We start from the raw sequence: 15,065 nt of genomic DNA on the forward strand, positions 1-15,065 counted from the left end.
AATAAAAATAAATTAATTTTCTCCTCCCTCTTTCTTTTCTTCACTGTTCTCANAATAAATTAATTTTCTCCTCCCTCTTTCTTTTCTTCACTGTTCTCATCTTACAAACTCACCTGTCCTCCCCATTCTGGAGCAGGGGCTAGATGGGATGACGGTTTGTTTTTCTTAAAACTGATTTCTTCTTAGGTTGGTACTTCACGTCTCTCTTGTAAGACGGTGTATATGGAGCCCTGTGTCATCCCCCACTGCGTTCTCTACTCCTTCTGTCCTCATCCTTCCCTGAAACTGCTCCCTCTGCAGTCACAAATGACACTACCTGTCCTCCTCCTACTTGATCATCTATTAAGTCAACTACATCCTCATTCTTAAAACTCTCTCTCCAAATGCTGACCTTAAATCTCCTTAAAGGCCCTTTATCACCTCTTGTTGAATTGTAACTCTAATTATGATAGTCCTCAAGGTTCTGTGATTGGTCTCCTTTCTTCTTACTCTTCCTTTGTCTCAGTAATGTACTCAGTCCTAGGACTTCAATTACTTCTCATAAGCTGCTTTACNTCCTCAAGGTTCTGTGATTGGTCTCCTTTCTTCTTACTCTTCCTTTGTCTCAGTAATGTACTCAGTCCTAGGGCTTCAATTACTTCTCATAGCTGCTTTACAGATCTCTATCTAATTCAAAACATCTGACGTCTCAGCTATACCAACATCTATATCTCCAGCTACTTGCTACTTGTCTTCATATTGAAGCCTTGCAAAGGTAGGGTCTCCAACTTCTTGTTATGCCTAAAAACAAGCTCATCACTTACTGCCCTGCTTCCCCTTCAGAGCTGACCACCCACTTAGTCACCCCAGACAGAATCCTCAGTGGTCTTCACTGCCTCCAATCCTTTGCTCTTATCCTAACTCTTTTTGTAGGGTGTCTCATGTCTCCTCTCTGGGCTTCTTCAAGACCTCAAGGTCTACTGTTTGGAAGATGACAGCCTTCTCCAAACTAGTCTTCTATCTTTCTAAAGTAGAGATACTATGTCATTAGCCAGGTTCAAAATATCACTTCTTTATTCCTTTTGAATCGAACCAAAATCCCTTCGCAATAGGTTCCCACAATGCTTTCTCAGCCCCATCTTGGGCAATGCTGTACTTCCTATTCTCTGGTCACATTTACCATTCTTTTACTGTCCCCTGTGATCTGATGTGTTTCTACTGGAAAAATGTTAACCATCCTTGTACGTCCCATGTCAAATTTTACCTTCTCTACCTCTGCAGATTCACTCACCACTATACACCCACTGACCCTGCTTCACTCTGCCCCGTGCCCAGTACCTAAGCGCCTTCCACACTGCTGTCCCCATGCTGTGCTGTCACTGAACTCCATGACATTCTCTTCAGCACCTGTGGGTGTGTCTCCCCTCCTGGATTCCAGGCTCACCAAGGGCAGACCTGTATGTCACTGGCTTGCTGTGTCCCCGCACCTAGCCAGGTCTTCTCACACAGGAGGCACTCAGTCAGCCTCTGTTATTGAGGTTAACGGTCACAGTGCAGTAATCCATGGTTGCATTAATACTGAAAAGGTCCCACCCAAATGAGGAACATTCATTACCTAGGCCAATGCTTTGACAAGTTCTCAAGGGAATTCCACAACAGTAATATTGGGGTAATAGTACCCCTATGATTAAACAAGAGCCACATTTTCTTGTACTTCTTGATGTATAAATCTTTCCAACGACTGGAATATGCATTTCTTTGAGGGCATTGAGAGTATCTTCTCCATCTTGGACTCCCAGAGCTTAGCACAGTCCCTGTCTCTAGAACTTTACTATTTGTTTTTACAATAGAAATAAAGTATTTTATTTAAGAAATGATAATAAATGGGCTCTCCTTCCTGCACAGAATATTAGGTATCTCCTCAAATATATATGAAAATAAAATACTAACAGCAAACTTCAATTTTCCCTGCACCACAAATTCTGGGGGAGGCAGTTACATCAATCCAGACTTAATCTGTCCCAGCCTTTCATTTTCAGGCATCCATTCTTGGGCCTGTCCGGGTGATTCCACATAATAGCTCTGTATGTTTCCCTCCAATTTTGTAGGTTTCCCAAGATTACTTAGACCTGGGTGCTAACCTCCTTTACTCCAGGACTCAGAGTAATCATAGATGAGTGAGTAAAAAAGGAATCCACTCTATTTTTACCACCAATACCCTGAATAAACCAGTGGTCTGCTTATCAAGTCATTTTGCTGCATCAACTTGTTAACTTCCCTTTGGTTATCATGGAGCCACCGTTTATAGTTAATGTCACAAAGGCAGAAAACAAAAATACTCCCCTCTCCTAGAAACTTGTATGAACTTCTGAGCTTATAATTTTCATTTAAAAAGAAGGCAGCTAAAACTATAAATCTATCTCTTCACCATCAACCAACTCCCATTCCCCCAGCCATTCAGAGCACTGGCACAATATAGTAGAAAGAGCACTGGAACATAAGTCAGGAGAGGTGGTCATAGCTATCAGCAAATGAGATTTCCTTGAAGGAAGAGCAAAGCCTCAGTTTCCTTCAAGAAAATGAGATGACAGGCTTGATAACCAAAATTCTCTCCGCGAAATAAAATTCCACTTACATGTTCAACTTTGTTTTTAGCTCTTTTATACTTTTTTTTAATTCAATAAAATTTCACTAGATAGAACTGTTTCTTTTTTCTCTCCCTTTTCCTTTTTCTTTCTTACTTTTTTTTTGGGGGGACAATTTACTTAAGTAAAATACAATAGTTCCTTTTGGCTCTGAAAAATTTTTGGTTCCATATGCACACCCAAACTTTCTGCTTCTATAAGAAGATATTAACATTGCAAATACACTCAAAATGCTAACAGCAGTAAAAAAAAAAATATATATATATATATATATATCTTACAGTAAAACATTTCCATTACCTTAAGACCATAAGTTAATAGCAGTTTACAAACATGGCTTGTGAGGTCAGACCCAGGGGTTCAAATTCCAGCTCCTCTACTTACTGGCCAAGAAACTCTGGGTGATTCCTAGACCTCTACAGGTTATAGTTACTCACCTGCAAAAAGAGAGTAATACCACATCTTCTGCAAGTTTATGGTAAGGGTCAAAGAAAATATATGTAAAATATCGAGCAAAACTTTAGAATATAGCATCTTTCAATAAAGAAGCTCTTCATATTATTTTATCTAAATATCAGGATACCATTAAAACCAAAAGAAGGCCTAGCTCCATGTGGCTAGAGACCTCATCATAACTCATCAAGGCCTCAGCCCCAAGCGTAAGACCCAAGAATTCAACTTTGAGTCAGTAAGTAGTCTCATGAAGTAAGGCCTGAGTATTAAGTCTTTTAAAAAATCTTAAGGTGAACCCAAGAGTACCTTTACTGGAACTATCTCTGATGTCTCTCATAGCACAGAAGTGGAACTGCTGATACTCTTCAGGGTCACAGTGTGCTTCTAAGGTGCCTTTTGTCAGGAATCAGAATTTAGCTTAAGATACATACACCTCAATACAGTCAAACAAATTTAGAGATGGCACTTTGGCCACAGGTGGAAAAACATACAAGGCCGGTATCTAACAGGTTCCCACGAGACCATAATAACCTCCAATTAACAGTTTTGCTGCAGATGTCAAGAAGACAAATATCAAAGAAATGTATAGGTACGAGGTGTAACACGAAGGACCAATCATCCATATGTGCATATGCAGAATCTCTTTTAACATGTGATTAAAGCTCCTTCAATCAAACTGTACAATATATTTCTATAGAAATTTTGCTACTAAATATTTGGATAATATGTTCAATTTTTAAAGCTTAATACAAATGAACTATCCACTAAAGTTTGCTGTGTCTAATGAAACCTAATATCTAAGGGGAAAAAAATTAGGCAATCCCTCCATAAAGAAGGGGGGAAAATACAGAACTAAGAATTAGTGGTATTACCTTTATGTATAAATCATACCTACTTAAATTATTTGAATCACCACCTGGGGATCAAAAGACAATGCTTTGTAATTGTGTAACTGATACCAAGGGAACGGTCATGGTACCAGTACAACTCTCCCCTCCGCCACCCCACCTCTACCTGCTCCAGACCACTACCCAACCCACGCTGTCAGTCTTTTATCTCATCTGTGTATTGGAGTCCCAAGTAAGATTTTGGTTGGAAAAAGCATTCTGCTAAAAAAGAAAAAAAAAAAAAATTGAAGAGCTACACTACACAATTAAAGTTTCTTCTAATAAACAATTAAAAAAATTATCAAAGACACTCTGTAATCACTCTTAAAATTAAAATTTAACTCGGATTTTTCATGCCAAAAAGTATACATTAAGTATATATAAAACTACTTTAATAATGCCTGCTGACTAACCAAACTGATTCAACTAAAGAATATTTAAGATATTTATAATGAAATTAATGAGTAAAATTTGTTCTAAAGAAATTCCCACAGATTCAAAATTATTATGTTACGATTACAGAATTAGTAAGTCCCAGAAATACAGAAACACTGCTATAGCTGTAATTAACACAAACAACACTTTAAAACAGCTTTGGATAGTAAGAAAATTACTTTAAAAAAAAAAAAAACCAGTCCTCTCTGCATTGTCAGGAAAGCAGGTGACAGCAGTGTTGTAAATACACATCCTCGGTTGAGCAACAGTTTTAGCTTGGCAGTGTTCCAAAAAAAGAAGGAAGGAAGAAAAGGAAGCAAGCAAAGAAAGAAAGAAAGAAAACATGGGGCGGGGGGCAGGACGTGGGGAAGGACTGCACAATAGACACAAGATTAAGAAGTTTTGTTTTAACATTCTTGAGGACTGAGTGAATACAGAATAAAAGGGATCTCTCAGATATGGTAATAGATGGACCTCTGCTCCAGAGAAATAAAATAATGGACTCAAAATCCATGTTAGTTTTGTCCAAACTGCATCACAGATTTTCATGATCCTCTCTAGATTTCTTGAGCAGTAGCTATTATCGGCTGGACTTACATTTATTCTTAGCTTTTATCTTGGCGCCTCCAATGTGGACATTCTTTAATGTCTATTTACTCTGTTGGACTCACAGTAGATTTTAGCATGACAGCAAAAGGGGTGCATGTAAAACAGTGAGACAGTGATCCCAAACCAAAGGAGGAGTGCAAACCGGCGGGTATGCACTCGCGCTGAACTACCAAGAGAATGTGACATAATTTGGCCTCACTAAATCCTTCTTTTCCTTTTATGCTTGCATTTATTTATAGTATTGTAAGTGCTGGCAAAATCCTGGGCAGAGGCAAGCCTTGCCAGCACCAGTTTCCTTGTTTAGAAAAATGCTGTAACTTTCTTAGTCAGATGTCATTCGCACAGAGGAATGTCTACTGTTAAGAAAATCCAAACTCATAAAATGGATTAATGAGTGATCACAAAAGGATTTAGAGAGGACTTCCCTTAAACAGAAATCTTGTTTTTAAAATGATGTTTGACTTAAATTTCTTTTCCTAGAGTACATCCAATGTATAATGTGAAACAGAACATTAGTTCATAAATCTGAATTGCTGAAAAGACTTCTCACAAGTCATCCTAACCTTTATTAAGGTTACACTACATAAATCTCAAATTTTAGACAAAGACTAAGAGTTAGACATATCTGGCCAGTATCACGAAGGTACAAATTCATATATGTAGAGTAACAGTAAAATTCTAATTTGGAGAGATTGTAAAAAAAAAATCATTCAAATTTTTTACTTTTTGGAATGGCTAACAACTTCACTAAAAAATAGTTCAGACATTCTGAAGTTAATNAGTTCAGACATTCTAAAGTTAACAGTTCTGAGAAAACATAACAAATACTATAAATAATGGAAGATCAAAGACCACCTCATTCATGAGTAGAACTTTTTAAAAAATTCCCATAAGAATCATATTTAACCATCCCTTCCGTCAAAACAATAAGTAGTCAGCAGTGGGGACTCTACAGCGGGTTGGCCAGAGACCAGCCCACTCCCATCAGCCATGACCCTCCTCCCTCATGCTTCGTGTAACCTTAATAAAGGTTTATGGCTTATGCAGTCCAGAGCACCTTTCTCACAAGATCCCTCCTCTAAGCCCACCAGAATCACAGGGGCCAAGAGCATAGCAAATGCATTTTAAAGTGCTGACCAGCCCATCTGCAGTGAAGCTAGAGAACGGAGAATGGTGTCATAAAGCCTGGGTTTTAGTTTCAGCTCGACCAATGATCTTTCTTTGTAAGAATGTAAGCACATTTGTGCACCTGCTTGAACATCTGTAAAACAGAGATTGCTCAGGAGCAGAAATCAGCATGGCAGAAAGTGATCCTGGTTGGGGCACCTGGATGGTTCAGTCGGTTAAGGGTCCGACTCTTGATTTCAGCTCAGGTCATGATCTTAGGGTTTTGGGATTGAGCCCCACATCGGCCTCTTCACTCAGTGGGGAGTCTACTTGAGATTCTCTATCCCTCTGCCCCGCCCCTCATGCACGAGCACGTGCACACACACACTCTCTCTCAAATAAATAAATCTTTTAAAAAAAGAAAAGGAAAGGAAAGAAAAGAAAGTGGTGCTGGTTCCAATTCCCCAGTGCTCTAGGAACTTAATGACAATTCTTAGCAAAATTGGAATCAAAAGGTTCACATGCAAAATTCTCCTCTGTCAGTTCCTTAATGCACATGCCCTCGATGACTCAATACCACCCGATGATGGGTTTGATATCTGAGGTTTGTTCCACAAGAAATACTGATTAATCAGCATGGTCTCCATGTACACACAGTAGTCTACAGAAATGATCCATGAAGGACTCTGTCTACACAGGTAAGATAACAATACACTTGGGCTTCAACCAGCCAGGCCCCTGAGCCTCTAGCTCTACCATTCACCGCTCAATTTTCATGCTCCTGGAGTCCACACTCCCCGATGTGAATACGGAAGTTACTCATTCATTCAAGACTCTGCTAAGTATTCACATCATCTATAGACTGATGACGTCCAAATGTGTATCTCCAGCTCATTCTCCTCCAAGTTCCTGCCTCATTCTACCAACCCTCTCTCTACTCCTGCCCAATGATATCACCCATGCCCCAAATGAACTTTGGACAGGCCCCACTCTAAATCTTCTCCTCCCACCACCCCATTTCGTACCTAGCATCACTATTCACACCACTGCTGAAGGTAAAACCCAGAATGGCTCTCTTCCTCTCCTCACACCCCAAATCCTCTCCATCACTTCACAAAGCATCAGAGGCAAATACTGTCCATTCTCCTGCTACACTAGACCCCAAATCCATTCACTTTTCTCCATCTTTAGCAGCACCATTCTTGTTCAAACTATCACCTCTTGTGCCTAGAAGAGTCCCTTAACTGTTCTCTTCTTGTCTACTTTTGCTGCTCCTGTTTTTTTGCCCATTCTCCACACTAGAGCAATCTTTATAGACATAATTCCGATCATATCACTCCCTTAACTTAAAACCCTTGAATGACTCTGAACTACATTGTAACTAAAACCCAATTCCTTAATCTGCCCCTTCAAGTCCTTCACAGTTTGGTCCCTGACTGCCTGCCTCTCTGATCCTATTCTGGGCCACTCTCCTCCCTGTTGACTCCATTCCAGCCAGGCTCATATTCTTACAGTTACTCAAATGCCCCATGATGACTCATTTTCCCCAGGACCTTTACCTAGGTTAGTACCTCTACACGAGCATTTTGTATATAGATGGTTCCTTCCCATTCTTCAGGTCTCACTGAAGTGGCATCTTCCAAGAAAGACCCTCCCTGACCACCTAAACTAAAGTGGGGGCCTCCATTTTAATTTCTTCACAACATCCTGTTCATTTCCTTCTTAACACCATTTTTTAAAATGATTTGTAACTATATATTTACTTGTTTACCTAGCACCCTGTTTCACATACGGCAGGCATTTTAATTTTTTCACTGAATTAATTAATGAGGATAGTACCCTAGGCAAGGCTAATTACAAACATTTTCTACTGGCTAATATAAGATGTGATAGAAAAAGATCTTACCTTGTCAATTTTTTTCTTTTTAACAGGGGGGTCAAACCTATCATTGATTCCAAAATACTGAGTAAGCTCCTTCCACTGGGTTTCATTTGCGGTCTGTTCACTGCAAGACAAACAATAATTTATTTTTAGTGTTTTTAATTGGTTGCTACAATTACAAATCACAAAAACTAGTTCATACGTTTCAGAGATAAGTAGTTCAACTACTGGTACAAGTTTTACAATACTGTCTAGAATAGACAAATATTTTAAACTCCACCTACCTATGAGACTCTTCTTCATTCTTCAATTTACCTGAAAAGATTTCACAAAATGTAAATACTGGATTTTTTGTTTATTTCAAAATTAGAGCTTATTAAAAACTGTTGAGCTCAATTAGTCACAATTTAACATTAGCACTATTGACAATTAACTTGAATTAAAACAAAACACCTTTCCTGGAGCGTCTTCTTTTTTTCCTTCTGAATCCTGAAGTTTTCTGTTCAGAATGTTTTTTATGCAACTCTTGAAATTTCTATATAAAATTAAAAAAGAGAGAGAGAGAAATAGAAGTAGTAAATATATTCTGAAGCAAAGCATACATTCAAAAAATCACAATCATGGTAAGTAATAAAAATATATTCTAGCATTTATAAAAATACAAATTTAACAAAAGTAGTTCAGTTCTTCTTGAGATACTCTATTTTCTAAGACTCTTTCACAATCTGAGTTCTTACCTTCATTTATTTTGACATAGGTCAATCTGATTATCTGAGAGTAAAATTCAATGACTCATACAGATGACAAAGAGATCAAATTAAGACAGAAACTCGTGTATTATGTTAAGCAAAGTAGCTAATCCCACTAAATGTTCTTCTTCTTCTTTTAATAAAAAACACGAAGATGAAAGCAAGTATCTGAGTGCTCAGTGCGTTGACCACAGACCCAGAGTACTCTGAATCAATATTCCCTACCTATTACCTCCCAAGAACTAGCATCCCGACCATGGCAGACACAGGAGCACTCACAAACACACATGAACAGGCTTTAATAAGAACACATCAGAGAAAACCTACATGCCACATGTTTAAGGGAATCCCAGAGGGGCACTCTTTGTATGCATTCACATTTGCCTCTTCTCCAGGCTTTGGTCCATCAGTTGAGAGATCGGAGATCTCTGCTTTTGTAATGGCCCCATCTTCTTTATCTTCCTGAAAGTTAAGTTCAGAGTTCTCTAATGGGGCTTCATCTTCAGAATTCAACTCAATATCACTTTCATTTAGGCCAGGAGGTAGCAGCCCACTCCACATCTTTTCTTCTAAAGGGAAAAAAGATGAATTTAGCCATACAAAGTGGGCATGGAAAGAAATTTAAAACCCCAAGAGTCTAGTAATTATCCTAATGGTTTGGGAACAATCCATCTAGACGTTTTTCTTTTAATCTAAAATGGGATACACCTTCCATATTAAAAGAATTAAAATCTTTGCTTGTATAAGATGTTTTAAAAAGTACGAAGTAGTTTAAGCAAGTCTGTTATAAGACATACCTACAGTGAATGACTTAAAGAAAATAGGACCTGGTTTCTCTAATATATGGATAATTCTGTCTAAAAAAATCAATTCAGTAAAAGCATTCATTGCTCAACAATGTTAAAAGCCTAACAATATATACTTCACACAATTTAAGATTTCTAATATTGTATTTCAAGCTATCACAATTAAAAAAGAAAGTCAGATGTTTCACTGATATTGAATTGAACTTTCAGGGGACTTACTGTCAAAAGAGCAGGAAGACAATTATTCAAAGGAAAATTTTTAAGCTGTGCAAGTAGTTTGAGGAAAGCGTGGAAGTTAAAAGAACGTCCTAGTTTTAAATTTTACACTGTTTGCTAAAATAATACCAAATGGAGTATTAAATGTTAATCCTAACAATTTAACAAAAACATACAGCTTTTTTCAGCAACGATACCATGTTGAGTAAACTAAGGTTCAAGTTGAGGGTAATATCTATCACTAGCCATATGGCCCACTGCTAGAGAGAATATCAACTATTGTTAAGTTCATAAAAAATGATTTTTAAAAACTGGAGTTATAATCATCTGCTAAAATTATGACAATTGAGTACATTTTCACTATTAATCACATGGCATTATACTGAGTCAAAACCACTTCATTCAAAAGATGCCTAAAAAAGAGAAGTTGGTTGTACTGCTAATGATTTACTATCAACCTAAAGGAATAAAATGCAAGATGGAAATCTTTTATGTGTTTTCTAGCCCCTATTGTGATTAACCTAATGAGAAAACCACCACCATTGTCTCTGAGACAAAGGCATCAGGGGATTTTGCATTAATCTGAATAATGGCTTCCAGATAACCTTTAAGGACCTCCTCCCAGGTCCAAAGAATCAGATCTTATTTTTGGCAGTTTGGGTCCAGGCTCCTCAGTTGTTAGCCCTCTGAAACAACCTCATCAAAATACTCTTTTGGCTTTTTAAGAACAAGGGCTCTGACATCTAACTGCTCCAGTTGTAATCCTGACCCCATCATATACTAGCAGTATGAGGAAATCATTTTTACCACCTCTGACCCTCAGTTCTTTCTGCTGTAATAGAAGGATAGTTATATTGTATACAGGGTTATTCTGAGAATTAAATGAGATAAGCTATGAAAACACTCAGCACCATGTTTGGGAGGTTCTAGGGGCTTGATCGATGCTGAGCTCTTTTTGCTATCAGTATTTCTGTGGCCACCTATTATATTTTTATAATTTCTATTATGGGTGGCAGCATTCACAAGGTAGTTTTCAAGTTTCTAAGACTGAGATGCATTCACTTAGCAATTGATGCAAATCATTTACCTCCCTGATTTCCACAGTCTAACATGAATTTCTATAAAAAATATTGGTGTCTGGTTTTCTGAATGGAGCAATAAAATCAGAAGCAGGAAGATGATGGAGCCTAAGTGTCAAGGCTCCTCTTTTACACAGGTCTTCCCAAAGCATTATACCTAATTTTCTATTTAGAATCTGCAATCCTTTTCTTAAAGAGGAGACCCAAAATTATATAAGCTCCAAGCCCCATAAAACCTGGATCCATCCTTAAACCTGGCCTGAGGATTTTAATAGTTGGAATGAGTAATCTTTAGATACTGTTAGCACAAAAGACATCATGTGAAATATGCCAATACTGAAAAACAGATGTTATGCCATTGATAAAAATATTTTTCCTATTCTCAGGAGTAGATGGAGGGGGAATGATAATAAGTTCCAACATGACTTTGCCACTGACATGTAATATACCTTTAGGCTCATTATCCATCTTAGAACTTAAGGTTAGTAACAAATTTCAGATTCAGCTTTTCTTAGCAAAACTGGGGTTCTATATTTGAAGCCACTGTTTCCTTTCCCTGTCCATAGCACCACCTGCCAGGCACTCTTTAAGACATGAGGACAGGCAAAAATATCTAACCTCATAGAGCCAACATTCTACACACATGGCAAGTGTCTGTCCATCAGCAGCCAAGTACCACTCGGCCCAGACTTGTGGCTGCTGATGAAAGGCATGTGCCTCTCCCATGGGCACAGTTCTTCCACTGGAGCACTGCAGCATCCCTACAGGGTGTGTCTATGCTTTGGGCACCTAACGTGCGTCACCCTGGGGAGCACTCTTCAGTGCCCTGGAGTTGCCTTTCCCCATCAGCTCTCAAGCATTTTGTGATCACATTTTGGACCTTCTCAAAATCATCTATTTTTAGCTCTTGATGCTATGGCATTATGTACTGTCTTCAGCATGACATTGACTGGTATGAAAATTTCTTGTGTGTGCCCACGGAAAAAAAGAATTAAAATAAATTTTAGAAACTAGATTCTACATCCAAATCCATAAAATAAGGCAAAATTCAAATAACAGGTGTTTCTGAACTCAATTCCTGAACATCTTTAAAGTGACGTGCCATTCTCCTGTGACTGTAAAAATACACATACACACAAGGGCAACACCATGGCCACTGACAAACACAGACAACTCACCAAGGAGCCTGCAAAGTGGAGATGCCCACGTGAGCAGCAGCTCAACTGTAAATCGGCCAATATGGAGTGGCTGCTTTGTGACTTGCTTTGGGCTCATGTTTGAAAACACTGTCTTTGAATTCATAGTATATATAAGTCACTCATACGTTTCCAATCGTACTATGGCACCAACTGGTACTAGGTTAGGCCTGGTGTTTACTCTTGTTTTGGCTGCTCTTAAGGATGATTCTCTAATACTTTGAAATGTCTCTCACCCCATGCCTTTATTCTAAAGCAAATCATTCCAAATTACCCTTTAAATGTGAAAATTACTCTGCCATTCTCAAGAGATGTGATATACCAGTCAAGATGCCATGCTGATTAAACCCCATTTCTCCAGTGGGTAAGGTTTCTCTACTCAACCCCACCACCATAGCCAAGATTTCTAGTGTTCGGTAAGACAGAATGTCAGACAAAACACCTGAAAGATGCTCTAGAGAAAGCACAGGAGACCCCAGTTACACAGAAGAAACAGAATCAGAAAGAAAAACAAAACAAGTCAATGCTATATATGGCATATAAACAATGTCACATATAAACAATGTCACATACAAACAATGTGACAGAAATTCTTTTACCATTAATTCCCACAACAACTAGAAATTACTATGTAAACCCCTTTTACAAGTGAGGAAACTAACTTGCCTAAGGCATTGTGATCTGCTTATTTTACAAAAACAGAACTCTAAGGCTTCAACTTAGAAACTTTAAGAGGATGCAATTTAAGTAGTAATATATTCTTGGAGGCAAAGATTTGAGAGTGGCCTTGAAGAATGACTCTAGCCTGTAATTTTGTTAAAATGTGCTTAAGAAAAAATTTCTTCATACTCTTTAAAAGCAGAAACTTATGTAAGATGCTATACTAAAATGTATACATAAAAATCACATTCAGAGGTTTGGGTAATAAATGTCACATTTTTGTCCTGATCCTGGAAGATCAGGCGACTGCCAAAACCCAATCTGAGCAGTTTAATGTCTCCTGTCTCTAATGTTCCAGAATTTCAATTCCATTTTCCCCATATGAAGCTGTCTTATTTCCCATATTTTGTATTCAATTGGAATATCCACAAAAACCTGAATTTTGTCTGATCTGAATTTAATCTTGTATAGTAATCATAAACCACCATCTATCATCACGTTAAATAATTTAGTATTAACTAAAATAGTCTTAAGCATGTATCAATATGAACGTAAACGTCCTATTCATGAAGTATGTTGTCTTTTCTCAAAAAAGATTAAGTACAACTATATTCAGAGGCCTGACTTCGAATTTAAGTTCCCAGTCTGGTTACCCAAACTATTTATTTGGCAGAATTTTGTATGTATGCCAATGCTCCAATACAAGCCGGTATTTGTTTGGTCAAGGCCTGGAAAACACGTCCCAAGACCCTGCATGGAAAGATTTACAGTTAACCAATAACATTTCGAGGTTCATTTTAAGTCGGATGCTGCTGTGAGAATACTTACAAGATTCAAGACTGCAAGAGGGTGGCTCTAGAAAGGTACACCTCTTCCTGCTGGGCTGCACGACCCGGAACTCGGCAGGCTCGCCCGCGGCAGTGCCACACTCCGATCCCCAAACGGGAAGAATCCCGTCCCGGGCACAGAACAAAGCGCCGCAGATTCGGGTGCAGGACGTCTACCCCGCTGACACTCCCATTAGCTGCAGCTCTTCCCCGGGCTACCGCAGTTGTAAACAGGAGCCTGTTTCCCCGATCGAAAGCCTCTTCACCCTCTCACTTTGGTCTGGGTGGGACAGAGAACCCCTCTCCCACTAACAGGCTCGGGAAGGCACTGCTACGTCCCTTCCGAGTAAAGCGGAGGCCAGCCCCACCAACGCTCCCGTGAGCCCGGCGGGGGCTTTGATGGCTTGGCCATGAGGTTGTGAGGCCGCCTCCGCCTGCTCGCTCGCTCCCCGCACACGGCCCTCCCGGACCCGTCAAGTCGGAGCTCGGGGCGACCGGGAAGCAGCCCCGCAATCAGCGGTACTCACCCGTCAGGAGCCGGCGGCCCGGCAGCCATCTTAAGACCCCGCCAACACCGCGCCTTCCCATTGGCTCCGGCATCTCAGCCAATGGACTGAGGCCGTTCTGGCCTCGGGGTCGTCATGGCAACCGGCCGCGCTCAGCTCAATTCGTTTCTTTCTGTTTCTTTTCCCTCACCGCTTCCCCCTTTCTTCTGGACGTTTTTAAAGGCTTTGTTCTTTTCTCCATTCTCTGCTGCTCGCTGGTGTTGGCGATGAGGAAAGTGCTGGCTTAGACCTTGAATTGAGTTCATTCCCCCCAAGGAGGCAGGTCCTCTGTAGATACTCTCTAGGCTCTTCTGGGAACATTTCCATTCATTCACCCTTTACCCCCTCGCTCCCTCTTTCCTCCCGCCCTTCCTTCCTTCTTTCCTTCTGTACATATTTATTGAGCAGGCATCCGGCCAGCCTCTGCTTAGCGGAAAACAGTCCCGACTCCTGCTCTCCTGGTGCTTACCATCTGCTGTACTGACCAGATGTGTGGCCTTGACTAAAAGCTTATTGAGCCCTTTTTCCCTGACAACCACTGGTTCAGACCCCAAGGAGGAGTTTGGGGGAAGCATAGAAAATAAGGAAAAAAGGGGGGGGGGAAGTGCTATGAAGACTATAAAGCAGAATAATGTGATAGTGATGAGAGTGCGGGCTATTTTAGAAATGCTTCCACTTTCTGAAATAGCGCTCTGTAATAATAAGACTATTTTCCTATTTTCGTGAGGATGATGAAAGAAAATACACATAGAATCCTCAACACATTACCTAGCCCACAGTAATTTTAAGTCTCAGCTACTTGTTACTGTTGTTTACATTATTTATAATAGCGTTTTTCCCCAATCCAAATCTTTAACAAGTCAGGCAGTTAAAGAAACGATGTGTATAAAAGTGTTGCTATGGCCGTTGCAGTTGGGCTTCTTAATTATTGTCTTAGTCTGCTCGGGCTACCATAACAAAATACCACGGGCCGGGTGGCTTAAACAACAG

At 39.6% G+C, this 15,065-nt stretch overlaps 1 protein-coding gene across 4 annotated transcripts in view; it reads right to left on the bottom strand.

Moving 5' to 3' along the window:
- FAM204A (family with sequence similarity 204 member A) overlaps positions 1-14,204 on the bottom strand; it is a 32,970-nt gene extending 18,766 nt beyond the window's left edge. For 2 of the 4 annotated variants that reach the window (XM_002915406.4, XM_034663342.1), the window contains exons 1-5: positions 14,058-14,204; positions 9,074-9,315; positions 8,451-8,532; positions 8,282-8,312; positions 8,022-8,121 (exon numbers count right to left, since the gene is read on the bottom strand). In XM_002915406.4, the coding sequence (XP_002915452.3) occupies positions 8,022-8,121; positions 8,282-8,312; positions 8,451-8,532; positions 9,074-9,315; positions 14,058-14,130 (528 nt within the window). In that variant the 5' untranslated portion in view covers positions 14,131-14,204. The other 2 variants (XM_034663341.1, XM_011219968.3) reach the window with 2 other exon arrangements.
- Positions 14,205-15,065: the final 861 nt, after the last annotated feature.

Source organism: Ailuropoda melanoleuca, chromosome 6 (genome assembly GCF_002007445.2).
Source record: "Ailuropoda melanoleuca isolate Jingjing chromosome 6, ASM200744v2, whole genome shotgun sequence".
Taxonomy (NCBI): domain Eukaryota; kingdom Metazoa; phylum Chordata; class Mammalia; order Carnivora; family Ursidae; genus Ailuropoda; species Ailuropoda melanoleuca.